Raw genomic sequence first — 24,873 nt, 5'->3', positions numbered from 1 at the left:
AGTAGGAAGGGCTGTACAGATATCTCATTGTGCTCTGTTTCTCTGATTTTAGTTACCAAAGCTCTGGGACCAAAGCAGTTCCAGTTACCTTTCAGACCACAAGACGATTTACTAGTAAGAGCAATGGCTCAGGGCCCTAAAACTGTGGATGTTCCCGCTTCGCTTCCAACACCACCTCACAACAATCAGGAGGAGTTAAGGTGGGTTTTCCCTGACACATGTAAATAATGTGTTTGGAACAGATTCTGCAAACTCTCAGTAGGAGATGAGACTGTGGAGGTGTGAAGAAACAAAATCCATTGTGCATGGCAGACAGTGCACAGTAGGATTGTTTGTACCAGTTAGCTCCTAGCATTCCACATGTGAGCCATCAGTGCAGTAAAAAAGGTGACTTTTACCTTTGCTGCACTCAGTGTTCTGTTAAGTTACTAAGAATTCATTATCTTGCTCTATTAAAATTGAAAGAAAACTTTACAAACTGGTGTTTTTCATGGAGCAACATGGTGATGACAGCAGTATGGTGCAAGTGGCAGACAGCCTGAAAATTCCCCTGCTCTATTCAGTTTCGGGTACTGTGTGAGACGTGCTTGCTAGAACGTGAGTCTCCCTACAAAGATCTTGCCTTTTCTTATCCTTTCACCTGCCTAACCAAATACTGGTGTAAGAGAGAGGATGGACTGGTGAATTAAGGATTAAATACTGATTTGGTGAATTAAGGATTAAATACTGATTTGTTGAATTAAGGATTAAATACTGACTTTTACTTCAGTGGATGGAGCCATGGGGGGCAGATGATTCTGTAAAGGAGCCAGGGCATTGCTGGTGCCTCTGATTTTGTCTTTCCCAACAACCCACCTTGTGGGATGGAGTATTAGCCAGAATTAATGGCCTACCACATCATTGCATTTCATAACTAACAGAAAGAAGCAAGTTCATGATAATTCCCTGTCACAATTTATAACATAGGCTCACCAAAGGTTTTTTGACCGTTTCCAAAACAGCTTTTTTTTGGCTTTGTTCCAGGGTTCAAGATCACTGTGAGGACAGGGACACTCCTGACAGCTTCGTTCCTTCTTCCTCTCCTGAAAGTGTGGTGGGAATGGAAATAAGTAGGTATCCCGACTTGTCAGTCGTCAAGGAGGAGAACCCAGAGCCTGTACCATCTCCCATCATTCCCATCCTACCTAGCAGTACTGGAAAAGGTGAGACTGCAAGAGAATGAACTAGAACTGGTCTTTCTTCTATTCTCTTTTATTTTTTTTTTTCATTCATATGCATGTAGGATTAACCTAGGGTATTTTATTTTATTTTCAGGTTCAGAAGCCAAAAGGAATTACATAAAGTCAGAACCTGGTTCTGGAGCATTACCTGGTTCTGGCTTCTTTGCCTCTCAGCTTGGTCCATCCCAGAATGGTCCTAAATCTGGCCTTATATCTGTAGCAATTACATTACATCCCACAGCTGCTGAGGTAAAAGAAAGAAGTCTGTTAACTTCTGTTGTATTTCATATACATATTCTTCAAATAGTGGATGTGAAGGGGGCTATAGAATACTAAAATTAAACAGCTGTTGTAATCTTCTAATGATTTGCATTATTTCTGCCTTACTGCTTGTCTGGTGAAAACAAAGCTGTGTTCTCGTTATTGTTTTTAGAATATTAGCAACGTTGTGGCAGCCTTCTCCAACCTGCTGCACGTCCGAATTCCCAACAGTTACGAGGTTAGTAATGCTCCAGACGTCCCATCCTCCATGGCAGCGGCCAACAGTCACAGGGTGAACCCATCTCTGGAGTACAGGCAGCACTTACTGCTTCAGGGTCCTCAGGCAGGGTCCTTGGGACCTGCCAGGATCTCAGGGTCTTACGGACTGAAGCAACCCAACGTGCCATTTCCTGCAAGCAACAATGGTAAGTGGGCATCAGTTCTTCTCAATCTGCTCTATCATTAGTTGATTCTCATTCTAAATAATAATACTTTTCTTGTGTGATAAGGCCATGCAGACCTGCTCCTGATGCTAACAGTAACGTAACAGGTCTGATCCAGCTGACTTCCATTCTGTTTCTCACTTCACTGTCAGTGAGATACTTCTTCCAGTAGTACCCAACATTAGTAATTTTATGGCTGGCCTGCTTTTAAATACATTGTTCTAGAAGGTTGCTATTCTTCTGGAAAACTTTATGCAAGTCTTTAAGTATGTATTGCTCTATTGTTTTAGTTATTCATTTCACATACAATAATGCATTTTTGCCTTGTTCACACAGGTGCTTTCGGCCAGGTTTAAACAATTTCCCCATCAGGACCTAGTTTAAAGCTTGCTTTCCATCTCCTATCCAGAAGGATGCTACTCCTCTAAGCCACCAAAGAATGCTGTGTCTTGTCCTAAGTTTGGTTTAGTCAGCTATGGCTTCTAACAGACTTCTCTGTTTTCTAGGTATAGCTGGCTATAAGGATCACAGTCAAAACATTGCAGAAAGCTCAGCACTGAGACCTCGCTGGTGCTCTCATTGCAAAGTGGTGGTTCTTGGTAGTGGTGTGCGGAAGTCCTTCAAAGACCTGCCTTTCCATAAACAGGTACTGCAGTGGAAGTAAAGTTTCTTGCATGTAATGGTCAGTAAGCAAATGCAGGGAACTAAGACTGCTGCTTAATGTTCCAACTCATACTGCTTCATAGTTTCTTTGTATTCTCCCTTTTCTGACAGTCCTAATTCAGGATGGGACATTCAAGCACATCTGTAGTGCAAATAACAAATGTCAAAGTTGTTACATAAAATATTTCAGTAAATTTCATGAAAGAGGTCCCATAAATAGAGGCCTCCTAAATTGTGCTGCCACTCTCCTTCCATGACCACTTCAGGGACCTTAAGAATTCAAAAAGAGCCTGTTTGTAAGGCTGCTTCACACTGTCATTTCATGGAATCACAGAGTGGTTTGGGTTGGTAGGGACCTTAAAGATCATCTAATTCATCATCTAAGCGTGGGCAGGGACCCCTCCCACCAGCCCAGGCTGCTGGTAGCCCCTGTAGGTACTGAAAAGTTGCTGTAAGGTCACCATGGAGCCTTCTCTTCTGCAGGCTGAGAGAGTTGGGGTTGTTCAGCCTGGCTCCACAGCAGAGGTGCTCCAGCCTCTGAGCATCCTCATGGCCTCCTCTGGACTCACCCCAACAGCTCCCTGTCCTTCTGGTGCTGGGCCCCAGAGCTGAGCGCAGGCTCCAGGTGGGGTCTCACAAGAGCAGAGCAGAGGAGGACAATCCCCTCCCTGCCCTGCTGCCCACGCTGCTATTGGTGCAGCTCAGGACACGGTTGGCTTTCTGGGCTGTGCATGAATACTGCTTGCTCATGTTGAGCTTTTCATCCACCACCACCCCCAGGTCCTTCTCCTCATCTCAATCCATTCTCCGCCCAACCTGTATTCGTACTTAAGGTTCTGTAACAGTGAGAGTACTTCTACTCTTCCTGAGCAATAAGCAGTTCTCAATCTCAGTGTCTTGTATTTTATATTGTTTCTCGTGTAAACAGAATCCCAAGCTGCTCGTTACGGTCATAGGCAAATAGAGAGTGTTTGCACAGGGAAGTGTCATTCAGTAAAAATGTACCGTTGCTGATTGTTTGAATAAGATTGAGATGATTATGCAGCAAAGGTATAAAGTCAGAATTTATATATAAAATTAATGGGTTCATGTAGTCAGAAAAACACTGAATTCCCAGGAATGTTTTGCAGATGGATCAGTAGATAAAACAGTATGAACTGCCTTTGACTACCCTAAAATGAGATGTTCTTTTGTCATCTAAAGATAAAAGAAAATGGATTTTTACTTTGCACGTGTGCCTGTGGAGCAGATGGGTGCATGGTATAAGAAAGCTTTATTTTGATCATTAAACTTCTGTTAAAGGCAGAAAAGTAAATTTCTGTGAAGAAACGCTGAAGAACAGGGTTGTAGGTGGTGTTATCTGTCAAATAATCAAGTATTTTTATATCACTGTAGCACTTGTTACTTCCCAAATGTTCTACAAATAAAGAGGTAGACAGTTTCTAGCCAGATTGGAAGACTTGTTCCATTACACCTCGTATGTGAAGAATGGTATTAAAATGCACCTCTGATAATCTTCCATGTTTGATCTCCAGGATTCCCAAGAAGGGCCTGATAAAATGAAGGACGTTGTATTCTGTAGCAACAACTGCTTTGTTCTCTATTCAGCAGCTGTGCAGGCAAAAAACTCCGAGAACAAAGTAAGTATCAAATGCTGGTGAATCCTAGCGAGCAGAGATTACTGCAGCTATGTTTTGAAAACCTGAAATGGGGCGGAGGGATCAGACACAGAAATTCTGAACCATCAGGGTGAAATCACATTGATATTTGCAGAGCCCTCTGTCTAACAGAGGTACAGGTCAGAACACTAACCATCTTGTGCTGTCCTCACAGGCTTTGAAGATGCAATCTCAGAAAAGTAGTCTATGGGTTAAAGTTGTCTGGGCATTGTTAGAAACCACAGACACCTCTTTAAGAGTTACTTTCTGCATTTTGATTTGGCTTATATACAGCCAAAGTCTTACATGTATGCAAACATCTGTATGGCAAGTTTACCAAAACATTTGTATTTTCTTTATGCATCAGAAAGCAATAATTTTATTCAGTTACTTTACTTGGGTGAAGTTGCCATTCTAAAGTATTAATTACCAAAACAATAATAAAGAGGCTGCTGACCGACAGTGACAAGGAAAATTAGCTTGTAGTTACTGGAAAAATAGTTTCTTAAAAGCTTGTTCAGCTGAAATTGAACCTAGCCCATGGATTTTTCCCAGGTGGGGGATAGGATGAATGTCCAGAATAGGACGCTTTAGTTCTCTACCTACCAATGCTATTAGGGATATACAGCAGCTTGGAGAAACTCAGCACGTCTGCACAGGGCCTTGTTTCTTGCTATGCCTGGGTGCTTCCAGCTTCGAATAAATACAATGGGTTACATCTGTAAGGTTCAGGGTGGTGCCACTGTAAGGTTAGTAGGCCTTCGAGTACATTCTCAAATTGCACTTAATAATAACTTACTGAAATCTTACAAGAACACTTACATTTATCCATTTAATCATTTAAATGACATAGTCTTCACTCAGGACTAAATAATCGTGCTGTTTATTTTCTCATAGATAAAAACGTTCAAGTACTTTTAACTAGCTTGGTTTCTACTTTTGGGTAGTTCAAACCCACATTTTTTCCTAAACCAGTGGACAGAATGGGCAACATGCTTTGAGCGTTACCTAATTAATGACTTCTCACATAGCCACATGCTTGCTGTAGAATATGCAGCCTTCCTTCAGATGCATCTTACTTATTTCTTCAGAAGAAACAACAGAATTCTGGATGAGAAGATAAAAATGTTTACATCCACATGCTTGCACAAGTGTATTGCTGCATACATAATTAAGTTAATTACATGTCACATTCAGCCTCTTAATCCTTTCATTTATTCTTTCAAGATTAATCACAGAAACCACATTAGGCACTTTTAATCTAAACTTCCCTTGTTCTTCTTGTTCTCCTTTCTTTTTTTTAATAAATCTCTGCAGGTTTAATTCTTGTTTACTGTAACCGAACAGCTAAGACCCCAAGGTACATGACTAATGCAGAGCTGTACAGGAATTTCCTTGTCACTTGTTTCCAGGAAAAATACGTGGCATTAATTCCCAGTCTTCCCCTTCTAGCAAATAACAAGTTTCTCGTTCTTTGAATTAATTCTGTGACCCATATTTTTGGTTATTTTGTGTCATAACAGAACTTTCTAAAAATACCTAAAATGTAAATCCCTCAATTACCCCTAGAGCATTTGATTAGCTTTTCATTCAAAAGCTGTACACAGGATCCTTTGCTCTTCCTGTGAAGTTGTAAAGGGCACCACATTCTGGGTTGACTGGGAGAACTTCAGTGCTCTGTATCCCAGCACAGGTTGTGACAAACCAGGTGAAGGTAATTTCCACCTTTCTCTGTCGCTGCATCACGATTTTAGGCCTTCAGAGTAGCCTCTCCAGTTCAGTTCTGACCTGAAAGTTTCGAAGAGACGTGTAATGCTTTGGAATTTTTTTCTTAAAGAGTTTTCTCTTGGTTTATCAGGAGTCGGTTCCATCTTTGCCGCAGTCACCGATGAAGGAGAGGCCACCCAAAGCATTCCATCAGTACAGCAACAACATCTCCACCTTGGATGTCCATTGTCTGCCTCAGTTGCAGGAAAAAGCGTCTCCACCATCCTCGCCCCCGATCATGTTCCCCCCTGCATTCGAAGCAGCCAAGGTAGAGGCGAAACCGGACGAGCTTAAGGTAACGGTGAAACTAAAACCTAGGTTAAAAGCAATACACAGCAGTCTTGATGACTGTCGGCCTCCTAGTAAGAAATGGAAAGGAATGAAGTGGAAGAAGTGGAGCATTCAGATTGTGATTCCTAAAGGATCATTCAAACCTCCTTGTGAAGAAGAAATAGATGAATTTCTCAAAAAATTGGGCACAACCCTTAAACCAGATCCCGTGCTTAAAGACTACAGAAAATGTTGCTTCTGTCATGAGGAAGGTGATGGATTAACTGATGGACCAGCAAGGCTTCTGAACCTGGATTTAGACCTTTGGGTCCATTTGAACTGCGCTCTTTGGTCTACAGAAGTCTACGAGACACAAGCTGGTGCCTTAATAAACGTGGAACTGGCACTGCGGAGAGGCTTGCAGATGAAGTGCATGTTCTGTCACAAAATGGGTGCCACCAGCGGTTGTCACAGGTTAAGGTGCACCAATATTTATCACTTTACCTGTGCCATTAAAGCACAATGCATGTTTTTTAAAGACAAGACCATGCTTTGCCCCATGCACAAACCAAAGGGAACTCACGAGCAAGAACTCAGTTACTTTGCAGTCTTCAGGAGGGTCTACGTGCAGCGCGACGAGGTGCGGCAGATCGCTAGCATCGTGCAGCGAGGAGAACGCGACCACACCTTCCGTGTGGGGAGCCTGATCTTCCACGCCGTTGGTCAGCTGCTGCCGCAGCAGATGCAGGCGTTTCACTCCTCGAAAGCGCTCTTCCCCGTGGGCTACGAGGCCAGCAGGCTGTACTGGAGCATGAGATACGCAAACAGGCGCTGTCGCTATCTCTGTTCGATCGAGGAGAAGGACGGGCTTCCACTGTTTGTCATCAAGGTTGTGGAGCAAGGCCACGAAGATCTGGTCCTCACGGACACAACGCCAAAAGGTAAATTTTGTCGACTGAGGTGGTGGCTTTCGTGGGTCTGCTGTTTGTTACTAATGGTACTTATCACCTGTGATAAATGTTTCAAACCAATTCTGCAGACACTGCTCTAATTCAGACATTGCAATGTTAGAGGGAGCTGCCAGGGTCTGTTTTTAATTGAATGCTGGAAAGACTGAGGACACCTTTGAAGAAGCCACATAGGCTGCAAATAAAAGGCGATTTGTTCCGTGTCCAGCTGAGGTTAAAATTCAAGAGTAAGAATGTTGGTACAAGTTTTCTTCCCTGAAAAGTGACTTTGTTTAAATATAATATTGCTACAAAGGTGTCTTCAAATCAGTCCTGATGAGGTTTATGTGCAGTAAAAGGAGAGTGAGGTTCCCAAGTTGTTCTCAGGGCTGTGAGCACTGACTCTGCTGGGTGAGGAACAGCACGTTAGAGGATAAACGTATGGCAGGTCTTGGGAACCTGCAACGCTTTGGGTTGTGACCACTTTGTGCTGTGGATGCCAATACGCCTGGCTCTGCTCTGCCCAGGTAAACCTCAGCTGAATTTTCCACGCACAACTGAGTGCTAACTGTAATCTGATTATGGAAAAAGCACATAGAGGTAACTTTTTAGCAAACTTGTGCAGATTTTCTAGGAGAATCTCTGGTGTAACTTCAGAAAGCCCCCTGATTCCCTGGAGAGAAATGTTATTGTCAGAGAACGGAAGGTTTCTGTGCTATGAATACTAAACGCTCTGTCCCTGAGAAGCAAGGAAGGGTACAGCAGGAATATTAAGCTGCTTTGGAGTTCGTTCAAGACAAAATAATATCTCATCAGATCATTCTCCACTTTGCTTATGAAACGCTGGCCTTGGCAGCAACAAAACACCTTTCCAGTATGAGTTTCTGGTTCCTCCTATCTTCAGGCGTGAGTTTTAAAACCAGTACAATGGCCTTTTAAATTTTTGATCCATGTAATTCTTTCCCGTATGGTTGTGTAGGTGTGTGGGATAAAATCTTGGAGCCTGTTGCTTCTGTTAGAAAAGAGTCTGAAATGCTCCAGCTGTTTCCTGGCTACTTGAAGGGTGAAGACCTCTTTGGTTTGACAGTCTCTGCGGTGGCAAGGATTGCCGAATCGGTGAGTCTTCACCATCACAGCTCTTGCTGGATCACCCAGAATTGTTGGCTATCTCATACACACATGAGAAAGGGAGCAGGAGGAAGTGTGGATAATGAAACATCTCATTACGTGCCGTGACCCATTAATTACTTGGCTTTTCTTTTTTGTTTGTGTCTGTTCTTTTGCAGCTTCCAGGGGTTGAGGCCTGTGAGAATTACACTTTCCGCTATGGCCGAAACCCCTTAATGGAACTTCCTCTTGCCATCAACCCCACGGGCTGTGCCCGTGCCGAGCCTAAAATGAGTACCCATGTCAAGAGGTTTGTGTTAAGGTATTTTGTTTTAATTTCACATAGTACAGCCCAGGGTTTATAGGCTGCTTAGGGTTATTTGTGCTTTCGTCTGCTGCTTACAAACCCTGTCGTCTTTGGCTGTGTATGTGCATGCCCAGATCAATGGGATCGCTGTGTCGTCTATGCTAGCTGGCTTTAAGTGTGTGTGCGTCTAAAAGAATTTTTTTAATCGGCTTTGTGGCTGTTTTCGGAGAAATCTTCAGTTTGTTTTGTATTTTTTCCTGTTATATGCCCAACTCCTACAGGCCTCACACCTTGAATAGCACCAGCACATCGAAGTCATTTCAGAGCACAGTTACAGGAGAACTGAATGCGCCTTACAGTAAGCAGTTCGTCCATTCCAAGTCCTCTCAGTACCGAAAAATGAAAACCGAATGGAAGTCCAACGTGTATCTAGCTCGCTCTCGCATTCAGGTCAGTTCTCATCAGAGGAAATTCTTATACTAATTTGTATTTAGATTTATTTTCATATATTGCATACATATTTTTCATTTATTTTAATATACATCATTCATATTTTAATCTAATTGGCTTTATTTATATAAATAATTATTTTATTATTTTTATAATGTTTATATTTGTTTTATATTTTTAAAATATAACAAAACAATTGCAATATGCCTTCAAGTCTGTACCAAAATTTGGCAATTTGTATGTGGCAAATCACTTCATAAGACTCTGAAGCAATATTTCTTAATAATTATTGTAAATACCTTAAAAATTAATTTGTTACTGTCATCTAGAAAAACGCGTTACTTTCTTTCAAGGTGGTTCTGTCCATATTTCTCAGAAAGTTACTAAAAATAAATACATGAATATGCAGTGGAAGTATGACATAGCCAGACCACGCTGAGTAAAGTGGTGTGAAACCAGTACAGAGTTCAACACTTGACTGCATTCCTTAGCGGGTTTCTTATGATTTCTGTGTAATTATTTGTGGTTTCGCTCCACAGACCATTGTGCACAAACTTTGTATCTTTTTGTGTGTGAACATGGTTGTTGTTTGTTTTAGGTTGGACTTAACTGTGCTATTGTGTTCCTCTTACGTTTCTCCATTCTTGTGAGGCGCCTACTTTATTTTGCAGTGAATTTGTAATCTGCACACAGTCAGTCATAAGGTATAAGAGGTATAAGAGAAGCCTGCTTTCTCACCTAGACAGAAGCCAAGTATGTTTTATTGCATCTTAACATTTTTCTGTAAACCTGAGTTTTTCATCTGGATTGTTACAACACGAGTTGCTTTTCTGTGCTACTTTATCCTTTCTGGGTAGTTTACATTTCTTTTCATGTGATTTTCTGCAGGAATGGTTTTGGGGCATGGTGAGGAGTGCAGTTGTAAACGTAAATCTATGAAGAAATTCTAAATCCCCACCTGTTTTTTGTAGGGCTTGGGCTTGTATGCTGCTAGAGACATTGAAAAGCACACTATGGTCATTGAATATATCGGAACTATTATCCGCAATGAGGTGGCGAACAGGAAAGAGAAGCTTTACGAATCTCAGGTACGGGCTGGTGTTTGTTCACCGTTTCTTTCCCCTTCCCCATTCCATCATTTGTATCACAAGGCAAATGCTCGCTGTTTGTCGGATGAATTTGTGGATCATGAAGAGATGTGAGCCATGGCTGCAGCACGCAATAGGAGTCAGGTCCCCTCGGTTCTGTGTGCTGCCGTGCTCTAAATGCAGTAGGCTAAAAGTACAGCCACAGGAGGCTACAGTTTCTTATTAAAGGACCTCAGAGTACTTTAATAAACCTCACAGCATCCCAGCCAGGCAGGTAATGCATATTCTCATTCTTGGAGGAAAAAGAAAGAGCTTTTAGAGAGATGTCAGGACCTCAATTTTTAATGAGAACTTTACATTTAAAGCAATTCCCTTTGTGTAACATCGCAGTATTGTAACAGTTAATACACATTTGCGAAGCACTTGAAGAAACCCAAGCTATTAGTACACTGTTGGAGGGAAATACTAATTTGACAGCTCTGTGTTGCTGACCCATCCAATCCCTCAAAAAGCAGTGAGGTTAATGGCAGCTTGCCACTGGCAGACGAAGTGTGTGCATCACTGTCCCCAGCGAGCCAGTGGGTGTCTGATGATGTTCGTGGAACACTTGGAGATAACCCACGTTGCTGCTTGGTTTTAATCATCGACAATTAATTAAAATCTCCTTTTTTCCCCAATTCTTTCCAGAATCGCGGGGTGTACATGTTCCGCATTGACAATGACCACGTCATCGATGCTACCTTGACGGGAGGTCCTGCAAGGTGGGTGGCTCTGGAGAGATCCCTGGCCTCGTTCTGGAGAGCTGTCCCCGTCCCCGTCCCCTTCCCTGGGGGCTGCTTGTTCAGGGATTCAAGTCTGTGCTTTTCCCAATGGCCTCTACTCTGCAGGCTGGCACGTTCAGTCTTTATACCGTCCCACTGAAATAATGTCATCTTTTTCATTAGCTTTACTCATCTTTGATTGTATTTCATGGCAGCTATGAAGAAAGTGGATTTTTTTTTAACATTTCATTTTTTTTTTGGCATTTTCTAGGTAAAGAAACAAGTACAGAGTAATATAATTTTATCTGGAAAGTCAATGCACCCCTGAAGCTAAGGTCATTCTAAGGTTTGGTTTCGATTTGTCTCAAATGATGCATTTTCTTAAAAGGTTACCTTTTTCAAACTCTCTTTTCGTAGGTATATCAACCATTCGTGTGCACCTAACTGCGTGGCTGAGGTGGTGACTTTTGAGAGAGGACACAAAATCATCATTAGCTCCAGCAGGAGAATCCAGAAAGGGGAGGAGGTAGGGCTGCCTCCTTTATTTCTACATCGCTGTTGCCACTTATGTTCATTTCTAGATATTTACCCAATTCCTACAGCCACCAGCACCAATTGTTTGTGCTGTGATGGGGAGGACTGACGTTTCCCCTCCCCTTTTCCATGTTAAATCTTGCCAGCTCCTACGGGTGCAATGTTTGATGAATTTAAGCTGTAGGTACAAGGGAAGATGTAGTAAAATCAATTTTTGGTAACCACTCTCCTGCATCTTTTTCCAGCTTTGCTATGACTATAAGTTTGATTTTGAAGATGACCAGCACAAGATTCCATGTCACTGTGGAGCTGTAAACTGCCGAAAATGGATGAACTAGAATGCATTCCTTGCTGTCTTTTGAGGGTTGCTTGTCCCTAGGAAGAAGTGATTCACATTTTGATTTTGTCGACATAAAATTGTTGCCTTTTTGAAGGGAAGAAAAAAATCACTTCTGGAAGTACACATTTCTACTCAAGTATTTAAAAAAGAAAAAAAAAAAAAAAAAAGAAAAAAAAAAGGAAAAACAAGCACCAGAAGCAAGCCGGCAAAATCTGAAGCTAACTTTCCAGACACGTGGAGGTTAAACTGATTTAACAGAATGGTCCAGCACTTTTGTTTTTGAGCTCACTAAGGAGAAACTGTTGAACTTGGGCAAAGAACTGATGGCTGACCTGCGGAAGTGCAGGTGGGCATATATGAATGTAAGACTGAAATCACCAGCGAAAGGGAGAAGTCCAAAGTGCTGGCCACAGCCTTATTTGATAAAGGGGCAGGCCCTCTAATTAAAGAAAAATTTTAAATAAAAGTAGACACCACTGAACAAGGAATGTACTGAAACGACTTCCTTAGGGATAGAGCTAAGGGAAAAATAACTTGCACTAAAATACATTTAAATACTTGATTCCATGAGTCAGTTTATTGTAGTTTTTGATTTCTGTAAAATAAGAGAACCTTTTTGTATTTATTATTGAATAAGTGAATGAAGCTATTTTTAAAAAGAAAGTTAGAAGAAAGCCAAGCTGCTGCTGTTACCTGCAGAACTAACAAACTCTGTTACTTTGTACAAAAGTGTAAATATTTTGAGAAAAAAAAAATACAGTATAAAAATAGTTATTGACCAAATGCTACCAGACTCTGCAGCAGTTCGGGTGCTTATTATAAAATGTCAATAGGGATGTTACAATATGATCTCATGTATTAACAGACATGTGATTACAATTACGGAATAACCAAAATCTCAATTTAAAGAGAGAGGGTTTTTTATGTTTCAAGCAGTCTCAACTGTGGTCTATTAGAATTTTTTTAAGTAAACCTTAAGCCTGGTACAGGGCGTGTATATTACCAATAAGACTTTTGTAGATGTTTGGGTAATTTAGATTAATTTTATTTGTATTATATTGTTGCATCCCTATTTCTTAAGTCAGGTTTTTTGTGCTTAAAATTTGTGATAACTGTGAATAACTGCTAAAACCACCCAAAATAGAGGCTGAACATCGTTTTTTCTTCAGCAAAAGTAGTCAAGATTAGGTGACTGTTCAGCCTACATTAAATCATGTAAACAGCATAGAATCATGTAGTTGGAGCTTAAGTCTGATATGATAGCCTTCTTAAAAGGAAAACATGGAAAAAAATTAGATGTAATGTGCTTGCAGCTGCAGGACGCTGGCAATAGGGTTTTGGAAAATGTAATTTAAAGATGTGTTTGTATGGATTGTTTTTGTTTACATTTCTTTAAAAAAAATAAACACTGTTTTGTGTTTGCTTGTAGAAATTTAATCAGCATTTTGAACCAGGTTAGCTTTTTATTTTGTACTTAAAATTCTGGTACTGACACTTCACAGACTAAATATAAAAAAAAAAATGAAGTTTTTTTTTGTGTGCACAATTAAAGTGGACTGTAAACTGTTGGTATATTCAGTAATACAGTTCTGAACTTGTAATGTATATGGCATGATGTATTTTTATCTTACAGAATAAATCAATTGTATATATTTTTCTCTTGATAAATAGCTGTATGAAATTGTTTCTTGAATATTTTTCTTCTCTTGTACAATATTCCAACATCCTACCAGTATTTGTCCTACAGTTTTTTCTGTTCTGTATAATAGTATCTAATGTTGGCAAAAAAACAAAAACAACACAAAAAAAAAAGAATTTTTTGAAGTATACAGAGTGTTATGGGTTTTGGAATTTGTGGAAACAGATTTAGAAGATCAGCATTTACAAATAAAAATATTTTACATCTATAAATTATTACCCTCCTGTTTTCATTCGGGGTGTCTGCCTTCTAGTCATCTCTGGATCTCGGTGTCTTCCAGCAGCACGAAGCAGTGGAGAATGCAGGGGGTGAGTGGCGTTCCCCTGCTCTGCCACGCTCCCTGCACCTTCAGTTTTACTCCACGATGTCACGTCCCTGGAGGCAGTGAAGCGATGCCATTCCCTTGTGCTCGGCTTTTCCTCCTTTGTCCTTTGAGCTGGAGCTGGTTGCAAGCAGCCTGAGTTGGTGTCCTCCTCCTCCCGCCCAGCCAAATCCCTGTCAGCAGCTGTAGGTGGTGACTCAGATACAGGAAAAAAAAACAAATGCCACCCAGTCAGGCAACGCATGCAGAGACCACGTAACTGACTCAGGACGGGTGTTGGTAGAAACGCTCATCACCAAAATCTGACCAAGGGAGGAGGGTGACTGACCGGGAGCTGGCTTTGGCCAGCAGCAGCCTTTCACTGCAGAAACGCTGTGCTCCGAAACGCCGCTGTGCCACCTCATTCCTGAAACCACCCCTGTGCCTCAGGCCTTAGAGCAGTGCAGTGGGCAAGGGGAGCCCTTCGTGGGCAGCCTCAGCCCCTTCCTGCCCCCCCCCCCAGCTCTGGCCATGGCTCCAGGCCCAGCACAGCAAGCGGGATCGGGTGTGTCACCTGCAGGCAGCACCTGGCTTTGCACGTGGTAGAGCAGCCACGAGCCACATGGAAGGAGGGGTACCCGGCCTTCAAAGGGAAAGACTAAAAACATTTTATGTCGCTAATATGCATGGGGATAAAAATAAGTCGTATTTATAGCAAAAGGGAGGTAGATGATGTATATTAAGCTGCAAGCCAGCTGCAGTCCATCAGCGTATGGACGTGTCTGTTACAGCAGGCCTGACGGCCACATGCACTGAGCTGGTTCTGAGAGCAGCCCCCACATTGCCCCACAGAGCAGCAAAAGGTCAAAAATTCACTGTGGCACTAGACCGCGACCGTAGATAAATAGAACATCTGCTTTGCCTGACTGAGCCTTTGGTTCTTTTTGTTTTTGTTTGTTTTTTTGGCAGCACAGCAAAAGGACAGAGCTGGGCTAGTGCACAGCCAACCTGACAGAAAAAAAAAAAATCACAGGCTGCAGGAAAAGCTGCCCTGCAGCTGGGAGCAGCTGTAGCAACACAGCCATCACCCAGGTCCCTGTGGAAACAGGCAGCTGTGCAACGAGAGGCCTCGCTCTGTCCTGCCAAACCCACCTGGAGCTGTCGGTGCTTGGGTGCTGCCCTCACCACCAGGGATCAGCTGGAGGCCACCTGCACCAGGAGCCGCCTCGAGACTCCAGGCTCTACTGCGAGGGCCCCAGCGAGCTGCTGAGATGCCTGAAATGCATCCCTGTGGGGCTGGGGTTGTTTTCAGGGGCGTTTCTGGGTAGGAAGGATCTGGCTGGCGTCTGACTTACTTTACAGCGCTTTATCTGGAGGAAAATCCACCTGAGCTGACTGTTGAGGTTTATAACTCCAGGCTGGGTACCTGGCTCCTCGCTGCGCTGGGACTCGGCTTCTGCTCCTGCTGAACGAGGCAAACATCTGCCAGCAGCACGGGGCTGCTCTTACCTGCTCGCTGTCTTTCTCTTGCACTTTTTCTCCCCTCCTGGCTGCCCGCTGAAGGCCCCAATGCAACTTGTTCCAGGTGTCTCCGTCCTCTCCGCAGGAAGGCTCGGTCTGTAATGACTCCAACAGCATCATTCCTTGCCTCCCGCTGCCCAAATGTCAGTAACGGGATGCCAGAGCATTGGTGTGCCTGGAAAACGTTTCTGCTGCCCAAGTTAAAGGGTGAGGCCGCCCCAGTGCTGCTGATATTTCAACCGTGCGCCTCCCCGGCTCCGGCATGATGGAGAAGGCCACACGCTAAGAAAAAAATGTGGTGTGTAAGAAGAGCTTTTCTGCAGCAGCTTCCACACACACTGAGGAAGTATCTGGGGCTGAAGCAGGACATCAAGGAAAGGTAACCAGTGAAAGAAAAGAACTTGGGGAAAGAAACAGAGAAGTGGAGAGGAAGAAAAACAGAAATTACCCGTCAAACCCTTCAGAGGTGAGAAAGGAAGAAAATCTGGGAGGAAAAGGGAGTGAAAAGGAGGGAAGTTGTGTGAATGTTGGTTTGCATCAGCCTCCTACCTGGTGCCTTCTGGTCCGATGGCTACAAAGAGTACAGCCATGCTGGTTAATAAAAAAATGATCCTTTATTTTAAATGCAGCTACTGGCATGGGTCATCAAAATAGACTTTGTAATAGTTACTTCTGTTTTTTTTTTAAATATGAGGTGACAAATGACAGCTAAAAATTTAAACTACACGAAATGTCCTAAAATTGTAAATTAAAAGAACTAAATTTAAATACCGCAAATGACAATTTTCAGAAGATAAAAGGGAATAAAAATATTTTCCAGATGAAGTAAAATAATTTGGCCAGTAAAACCATACTAAAAAAAAAAACACATGTGAATTAATGAGATACTGCGCATGAAATACTCAAAAATGACTCTGTCATTCAAAAGATCCACAAGGCTAAAATCTCACGATTTAAATTACACCGCTCTAATAATTTCTCTTACTTAAAAACAGTTCAGTTATCCAGGACAGTCCGAGGGACCGCGGTGGGTCTGTAGCAGGGCTGCTGCTGTTCCTGCTGCGCCCGACTTGGGGCCAGGGAGCGCCCGCAGCGCAGCGCCTCGCAGCGGGACGTCTCTGCGGGGTCCTTGCGATGGCCGTGGTGGGGGTAGCAGCAAAGGGCTCCTCGCAGAGCCCTCCAGAGGGACCTTGAGGGGTTGAAGGGGCTCCTGGTCTTGGCTCGGCGCACCGGGCAGGCTGGCTCAGCTCTCAAAATGCCACTGCTGAGGCAGGGACCCGTCGCAGATGGCCATGGTCACGTACCCTTTGTGGCTAAGCGGGTCCACCACCTTCATGCACTGCCCCACGGAGACCTGGTAGAGGCGGTTGTTCTTCTAGAAGAGAGGCACACAGATGGGATTCCTTTACTACAATTGTGTCCTACTCTGCTGTCAAACTGAAGCTGAGACTGATGCTTACGGGGGCTGACGCTGCCTCAACTGTGGGCGAGGCCTAGTGCAGCACAACTGGCTTGGTAATTAATCTCAGGTGTAGTAATTAAACCCAACCCCGCTGTCCTGTTAGTGGTACTGTCGCTTGCCAAGGCATTAATGCCAAGCACCATGCTGTAACTACGCCAGCCACACCACTTACCCCAAATGTCCACTGCTGGGAGCCTCCAGAGCCGTGGCATTTCATGAGACGAGGCGGATCGGACGAGCGCGTTTCCGACACATCCAGGCAAAGGAGATTATTCAAAATCAGCTCGTGGTCTTCGTTGTAAACCCAGACCTGAGAGGAGAAGGAGAAAGACTTTTATCACAGCGTTTATCACAGTTTTCAGGTGTCAGAGATGCACCCTGCACTGCTTTCTGCCTTTTTTCCAGCAACCAAAACGCAGCTGCAGTGCTCAGTCGCCTTCCCAGCCTCCCACAGCAACGCCCCACGCCCAGACACCTCTCCAAGGCCGAGCTGGATAAAGCAAGAATTCACAGATTCATGTTTCCAAGATCATGTTGAGGTTCCTGAATTCACACAACTCCTTCAGGAGGCTTCTCTGTTGTCACGCTGAAAACCACCGCACCTCTAACAGCCAGCAGGGACACTCCGCAGCCATCTGCGTGCCCTCTCCCACGTGTTAATGTGGCACAAGGAAGTATTTGTGGTGCTGGGGTAAACCACCAGGCACCTTTGGTTGCTGCAGTTGGTGCCCAACCTCTGCTGGCTCTCACTGGCTTGCTGGACATGACTTAGGGCTGGAGGAGGCAGGGCCCATCTGGTCGCACTGCAGGAGCTGCCCTCCTTGCCCCTTGTGTCTCCACGAAGTCTGCACAAGTTTCACGCTGTGTATAAAACATCGAACTCCAGGCAGCAAAAATTAAGCAAATAGAAACAATCCTGATCCCTGCTTGCTGGGTGGTTTGATGGGATCACACACAAGCTGCTGGGTGGAGCTGTGGATCAGGACAATGCCTCAGGTGGGCAGCAGGATGGAGAAGCACGCAGCTCCTTCATTAACCTGCTGCCTATTGAATGTGAACGGCTCCCTTGGAGAAATGCAGGTGTCACAGTAGCATTTGTCCCAGCCTCAGGAGCTCTGTGCTTGCCAGAACATTATTCCTGCTGAAAGAAGAACAAGGACGGAGCCAAACCCCAGCAGCAGGTGGAGGTGGTGAGAACGGAGACAAGGCTGCAGTGGCACCAGCTTAATCAGAGGCTGAGGAACAGCAAAGAACTCGCAACAGCACTGAAATCCTGTGCGATTTGGATTAATTTGGCATTTAGGGTAGGAAACAAATGAAGGAGAAAAACATGCCCAGGTTTGGGACACATTATGGCTTCAAGTTCAGACTGAGGTACCACCGTGACCTTGCAGACTGGTAACAGATTTGAACACAGGGAAAGCAAAGCCAGGCCGTGGGGTTTTATTGTGTAACTGAAGCCTTTGCACACTCCAAAATTTATTGAGTAGGTTGCTGCTGACAGGGGCAGGACGATGTTTAGCTCACGGTGTTACAGGCTGGCAGGAACAGCACTGAGCACACAGAAGTCCATGAAATAGGTTGGAAAAATCTTTCTACAAGGAAAAGGATCTGCTCTCCTTTGCTTTTTTGTCCGTGATTTGCTTGGCTTCAGGCTCAAGCCTAGCAGCAGAAGGTTGGCCTGTGACCAGTAAGGAACCAGCCTGGGATTTAGAGCTCAGGTCTGGGTGATGGCTTGCCTTGTCCTTCCTATGTGTCTCCTACTATAAATTGGGTATTTTTTTATTCTTAATAAAAAAAAAGACAAGTTACAGGGTATTTTCATTGGGCATCCACTTCCTACTACCTGGGAGTGCATCACATGCACAGTTCCGGTTGTAGACATGGATCCTGCTGCTGAGAGCAGCGCTGTGACTTGCTGCCCCCAGGGCCACCCTGACTGCTGCACACACCTCTCGCCCTTTTCACTGGAGGCAAAGGGAAAAACTGGGATGCAAGCAGACTGTGACAGCCTGCTTCTAGTTTCAAACACAAGCAAAGAGGCAGATGTTAAGGAGAAACCTCTCTCCATGCCACCAGTGATCTAAGTTGAGGTTAAATACGATGGTGAATGGTGCAGGATGGGCTCCTTTCCAGCATTTGCTTTGCTCCATTAAATATATAAATCACAATAAAGAGACACAGAGCCACAGTATTGTTTTTTCCTTCAGTATAAGATTTACACAGTGATTAACATAAACATCTAATAGCCAGCTGAATTCTTAGAGGAAAGTCAAGTGAGGGGAGGGCTCAGATGGTGCCTCAGCCTAGGAGGATAACCCACATTACCATCTCCTTTGGTGAAATCGAGTCATCTATGTGAGACTTAAGGTCCAATGTCAATACAGGCAACTGCATTAAAACCCACGACCCCAAGCTAGGGCAAATAAACAAACCAAGGAAGCTGCAGTAGGCAGCAGAGGGAAGCTCCCTGCCCCTAAGGAACAAATATTTCAAGGCTGTATGGAGGCACCAGCCTGCCCTTCGGCTTTCAGAGTGCCATGGGGTGTAGGAAAAGGCAGGGCCGGCCAACTGGCATAGCTTCACACTCCAGACACGTGGTCCAGAGACTGAAGTGTGCACGCTGACATTTATGAAGTTCTACAGCAGTGTTAACAGAGCTTTTCTGAATTTTTTCTGCCCAAATCTGTTCTCTTTCAGAGTCCTGCTGAACAGAGCACAGAGGCACACGCTCGCAGACCTGGCCACTTCCCAGCCTGACTGGCGACAGTCGTATTTTTAAAGCTTAGTACGTTGCTAAGTTATAGAAACCTGGAGTTATCCAAATGAAGCAAATGCACAGAGGAAAATAACCTCTTTCTAAGCAGGAGTAGAAAAATACACATAACTCAGCAGCCTGTGAGGAGATTTTTTGGAAAAGAAACTTGGCTTTAAGCAGTTGGGTTGGGAAAAGGCAAGCAGGCATCAGACAGATGACAAACCCATGCCAGATCAGCCCAATGCCAGATCACAAACACTCCCACTGGTTAGTCCTGTGTTGGCCATTATGCTTGCTTCCAAAACCTTCATTCTTCGATGCTCCTCTTCCAAGTTTGTCAGTAACTTACTTCGTTTCCTTTGGGGCAGGCTCTAGTACAAAGTACTCCAGCACCCTTGACATCTCCTCACCATCTGATTAACCTTAGACATGATGGTTTTGAGTAGAATCCATTCCACGGTTAATTTTTTAAGGCTTCTTTTCATGCAAGATGAAATCATGAGAGATCACGTCTGATCTTTTCAAGTCCTTAAGTATTTTCTAGACTCCTTTGACACCCGAGTTTTTATGGCGTTCAGGAGGAGGTCAGACATGCAGCTGACATCAAGTAGGAGTTTACTTTGGCAAGCTTGGCACTCCCTCCACTCGACCACACCTCAACTACAAATTTCCATTCCACGTTAGTGGAATTAGCTTGCAAAATTCACATTCAGTATTTGTGAATCTCAGCTTCTGTTACCTCAGGCTTTTTGCACTACTGAATCCTCTCACCTCTCCTACTTGTGCTATTTCTAACTACAAAATTACACAGACAACCACCTTCCAGTCAAAAGAGCTGTGACAATGAGTCTCAAGAAGGCCCAGTTTTGTTTCCCATCTCTTTGCACACTCTCCCAGTTAGAGTTCACCTTGCTCCTTCCTCTTACTGAGCAGTACCGTGTATTTTTTCAAGTATTCACAGAACAAAAGTAGCCTGGAAAGAGATGAACAGCAGCAACTTATTCCTTGGGGAAAAAATAACTGGCTTCAGAGGAAACCATCACCAAGTGGCATCACATTATTTCCACAGAAAGCAGAGCCAAGCTGTAGTACTCACTGCCACAGGATGCCAAGAGCTTACAGGAGGTCAAAATACAATTAAATGCTCATGGAAAAAAAAAAAAAAAAATCAAAGGCTATTGTAGAGTTATTGCTGTGTTTCTGTACGTGAGCACCCTAAGGACAGGATAGCTGGGTACCTGCCTTTCACCAGACCCAACACAGGCTTTTGTATTAAGGCTGAAGGCACAGAACAGATGGTTCTAGAGCAAAAATTAGAGCTGTTGGCCTTTTCAGCTAGTGTTACTAAAAATAGCAACTAAAGGCGTGCAATACTCAGTAAGTTTCTTGCTGTATTTTATAAGCTGGAGTTGTTAAGCGTTCTTTTTCTTATGTACCTAGAGCAAGAATGGTCAAGAAGATGTGAAAGGCAGCAGGCTGACGTACTCTTGGGATTTATTAGGAGAGCAAAACAAGTATAATGGCAGAATACCATAGTGTTGGTTAACATACTTGGGTGAAGATCAAAATATTTGTTAAAGATAGCACAGCCAGTTGTTTTTTTGTGAGAATTAATTGCTTGGTTTACTGCTAGTAAACCCAATTCATGAGAAAAAACAGAGAAGAACAATCTGAGCATTAATTTGTCTTCCTCAAAACCGAAAGGCTAACTGCAGTTTTCTGTCTCCAGGAGAAAAAAAATCAGAAAAAAGGCTTTGATAAAAGGGGAAAAACAACAGGTTTCCTCCTCCAACCATGTGGCAGTTCACTATTAGAAACAGCACATGGAAGAGAAGGGAAACTGACTGTGAGGACCCATTGGTTCTTACTTGGGACATCATCAACAGGGAAGTCATTTCTGCTTTCTCCTTCACAGGCTGCAAGGCTCCGAAGGCAGCTTAGCACCTCTGGCACCATGAACGTACAACCACTGGTGCCAGCTGGTTACAGTTACACAGTCAGAGGCCATACCATGACCCAAATCTTGATTCCCATTCCACCTTCAGTTCATCCAGGAGTCAAACAGGATTCAAACACGTGTCTACAGCCGACTACACTCACCCTGACACCATCCTCCTCTGCCATGTTCAGCTGGTGAGACCACAGGCAGGAGCAGAAGGTCCCAGTAGTTGACAGACCGCACAACTTTGCTGCATTACTACACATCGTCCTGCTTCTGCTCTTGCAGCTTCCATATGCTGAATGCTACTGCCTACTTCATGGTTAGTCTAGCACAACCCTCCTTTGATAAAGCTACGCTGCATCGCATCTCCTGCTCCATTTACCTTGTGTCTTTGACTGCTTTTCTCTTTAGAAGAGATCTAGATTTTAAGACTTGGATGCCATAATGCTCTCAAGGCAGCTCTTAGCTAGATAAGAGTCTTTAAGGTATTCAGTGAGAATTTCTCTACCCTGGAGATTTCTTTTTACTGGAGGCCTGAATTTCTGTTGCCTGAAAGAACAGAAGTGGAATAAGAGAGACTTCATGCAGTGATACAACAAATTCTTGTTAGATTTTCACATCCCATCTGTGGGATGTGAAAGTGTTTTCTAAATTCCTTAGAATTCCTTCTATATAGTAATAGCAATAAAATGTTCATTCACCCTAAACTACCGCACAACACACAAAGAACAGCAGGCCAGGAGAAGGCTGCCTTGAATCCAGCACGAGGAACTGGCTGAAAGCTTCTACAAACTCTGCAGTGTCAATCAGCAGATTACAAACCTCTCTTGAGGACCGTCTTCAGCCACACACAGAGATTCAGCCCATAAAGACAGAGGATTATGATACCCAGCACTCAGCAGGCTGAGTGTTAAGTTCCACAGCCTCCTCTGCCAGCGCTGTGGTTTGAACAATGCTCTGGGATCAGCCTGCTGGCTGATGAGATGTTACACCGCGGCATCTTGCCAGCAGGAAGGCGCATTAGAAATCTGTAAGATAGCTCTTCAGATAATCAGGAACGTCATACCTGGTTTTGATCGTTGTAGTCGCATTCCCGAACCACTACCAGGCCTCCTTTCTGACTCGGGTGGCCCTGGGCAACCAGGCATTTGTTGGTTTGAAGGTGATACAGCTAGAAAAGGAAAAGAGTTTGATGGGCAGAGTAAACAACAAACATCCCGTACCAAACAGAGCATATGGTAATACTTTGCAACACAAAGTGTGCTCACAGACGCACACACAAAATGTAGTAAGAACTCTTCTTCCCTTTTAAAAACACCCTTTTGTTTTTCAGATGATTTGAACAAGAAACCAGCATTAAATAGTTCCATTTTGCTTTCTAATTACATTCAAGTTTTCCCTTTATGCTACAAGTGCAATACACGCAGTATGGCTCAGCACATGCAGACCGTACTCCATCAAGTTTCTTTCCCTTCTTCACCCTCCACAAAAGAGAGGTCCCAGGTAGTGACAAATCAGGGCAGAAGGGACAAATTTAAGGACCTCCCAAGTGCCCATTCCAGTTCAAGTGTTGGGGAGCTCATTTGATAACCCTTGCAAGTGTGGGAGATGGCAGGGTGGCAGATCTGGCTTGCATATTAAAATAATTACCCCCAATCTGCAGCTGGATGGAGAGTGAGATGTATCTGTGCTGTCCTGAGCTTGGGGCCAGGCTGACTAATTAGCCAGTTGCCTTTTTATTACCAAGACATCGCTGCCTTGCCATTTGTATCGATTCTGCAGATTTTTTATAAACCAAGAGACATTTCCAGTAATAAAAAGAACGAGCTGCTCCGTCACACGACAGCAAAAATTAGAGAGCACAAACAGCAAATAATGCTCTCCTCTAAACACAGTTTCTGGAAATAGCTGTCCCAAGACACATCAACAACGGCCTCCGCAAGCGCACCATGTTTCGCCTGTTCCCTCTGCACATCTGAAACAAATTACACAAAACCTTCTAAGTAACATTTCCTCACACCCCAGGGACTTCGAGGAGAGATCTCATTTTCATCATTCCTCACTCAACAGTAGGCTTTCAAACCACACAGCTATGCGACTTCTATATGATTTTTTTTCCCCCCTCGTTTTTATTGGCCATAATGATCAGCGTTTGATAACACTGTTAAGAACTGTCACGATTTGTGATCATTACAGTTCTTCCCAGCTGTCAAACCAGCACTTATCTCTGGCCCAATTAGTTGTTGGGAATAAGCTGGGATTTGGAGTGATTCATCCCGAACCCTGAAGAGTCTGGCAGGCGGCGGTGACATTGGCTGATCGCTCTGTTCCTTGTAGGCATCTGGAACTAGTTTATGCAGCCATCGGAGCCAAGGCTCACGCTCTCACACAATGCTGGGCATAATCCTCGAACCCCAGAGAATCAAGCTCAGGAACTGCATTTTTCTGTCTCGTCTCCCTCTTCTTAAAGGATACACCGAGTTTGTCCTCCAACTTCAACCATAAAAAAATCAGTGTGGAAGATTTCCCCTTACTGTTCTTGGTGCCTCAGTAGCCTCCCCCCAGATCAGCCTTTCCTTAAACTTGTCTGAATAAAAGCAGAAAGCCATTAAATTTAATGGAGAGAAATTAAAAAAAAAAGAATCTGACTAGGGGAATAACAGAATAACAACATCAGCTCATTGTATTGGTTGTATTCCGGGAAGTTAGCATGCTTGCCCTAATAAATAACTTTACAACTTGGCTGGGAAACAATTATAAGAATACTACACGAGTCGTGGCTTCCCAGGCAGCTGCTTCCAAGCAAAAATAAAAATCTGATGATGTCAATAGGTTGCCTGTGGGCTCTGGTCCTCCAGCCTGAACATGCTTATAGGACCAGCAAATGTCAGTAGGCAGACTGCATTACCTTGTGGAGAGTGCTACACCACTACTTAATGGTGCCAGCTGCCGAGGCAGATGATGGTTAGCACAGCCCTGCCCACATCCATTAGTTCAAGAGGTCCTCTCTGAGAGGGCCTTGACAAAGTTGCATCAGGTTGGAAGCTCTCCATTATTTTGGGAAGCACAAAAAGCACTCGTTAGCCAGATCTGGCACCGGAGAGAACAGATGCAAATACATGCTGGCTTTGCCTTTGTACAGCTCTATGAAGGCAGGTGTCAGAGCTAAGGCATGAATCTTTAACAGGATTTCCTTCATGAATACACATCAAAATATATTTCTCCCCTTCTACTTAAAAAAAAAAAAAAAAAGGGAGCAAGACATTTTTGCTTATTATCTAGGAGCTGAGACTAAAAAGGCCACCATCAGGTGCAAATGGTCATCTTTGCAGGAAACTATCTGATAAAAGCAGTGAGTTCAGAAAGCAATTATA

At 43.7% G+C, this 24,873-nt stretch overlaps 2 protein-coding genes across 19 annotated transcripts in view; one reads left to right on the top strand and one right to left on the bottom strand.

Annotated features, from left to right (window-relative positions):
• The window catches only part of KMT2C (lysine methyltransferase 2C), a 195,648-nt gene extending 181,921 nt beyond the window's left edge, over positions 1 to 13,727 (top strand). For 11 of the 13 annotated variants that reach the window (XM_082753717.1, XM_082753716.1, XM_082753723.1 and 8 more), the window contains 14 exons: positions 53 to 200; positions 1,024 to 1,202; positions 1,315 to 1,469; positions 1,654 to 1,906; positions 2,431 to 2,570; positions 4,123 to 4,227; positions 6,104 to 7,223; positions 8,209 to 8,345; positions 8,516 to 8,658; positions 8,925 to 9,093; positions 10,065 to 10,181; positions 10,869 to 10,942; positions 11,360 to 11,468; positions 11,722 to 13,727. In XM_082753717.1, the coding sequence (XP_082609843.1) occupies positions 53 to 200; positions 1,024 to 1,202; positions 1,315 to 1,469; positions 1,654 to 1,906; positions 2,431 to 2,570; positions 4,123 to 4,227; positions 6,104 to 7,223; positions 8,209 to 8,345; positions 8,516 to 8,658; positions 8,925 to 9,093; positions 10,065 to 10,181; positions 10,869 to 10,942; positions 11,360 to 11,468; positions 11,722 to 11,814 (2,942 nt within the window). In that variant the 3' untranslated portion in view covers positions 11,815 to 13,727. The remainder of the gene's footprint in view (positions 1 to 52; positions 201 to 1,023; positions 1,203 to 1,314; positions 1,470 to 1,653; positions 1,907 to 2,430; positions 2,571 to 4,122; positions 4,228 to 6,103; positions 7,224 to 8,208; positions 8,346 to 8,515; positions 8,659 to 8,924; positions 9,094 to 10,064; positions 10,182 to 10,868; positions 10,943 to 11,359; positions 11,469 to 11,721) is intronic. The other 2 variants (XM_082753715.1, XM_082753718.1) reach the window with 1 other exon arrangement.
• Positions 13,728 to 15,967: 2,240 nt separating this feature from the next.
• The window catches only part of GALNT11 (polypeptide N-acetylgalactosaminyltransferase 11), a 43,093-nt gene continuing 34,187 nt past the window's right edge, over positions 15,968 to 24,873 (bottom strand). For all 6 annotated transcript variants that reach the window (XM_082753725.1, XM_082753728.1, XM_082753726.1 and 3 more), the window contains 3 exons: positions 22,566 to 22,670; positions 16,972 to 17,109; positions 15,968 to 16,712 (listed from right to left, as the gene is read on the bottom strand). In XM_082753725.1, the coding sequence (XP_082609851.1) occupies positions 16,581 to 16,712; positions 16,972 to 17,109; positions 22,566 to 22,670 (375 nt within the window). In that variant the 3' untranslated portion in view covers positions 15,968 to 16,580. The remainder of the gene's footprint in view (positions 16,713 to 16,971; positions 17,110 to 22,565; positions 22,671 to 24,873) is intronic.

The sequence above is a fragment of the Aythya marila genome (assembly GCF_965140915.1).
Source record: "Aythya marila genome assembly, chromosome: 2".
Classification (NCBI taxonomy): Eukaryota; Metazoa; Chordata; class Aves; order Anseriformes; family Anatidae; genus Aythya; species Aythya marila.
Note: the sequence above shows the minus strand (reverse complement) of the source record. Positions and strands in the feature narration are given on the sequence as shown.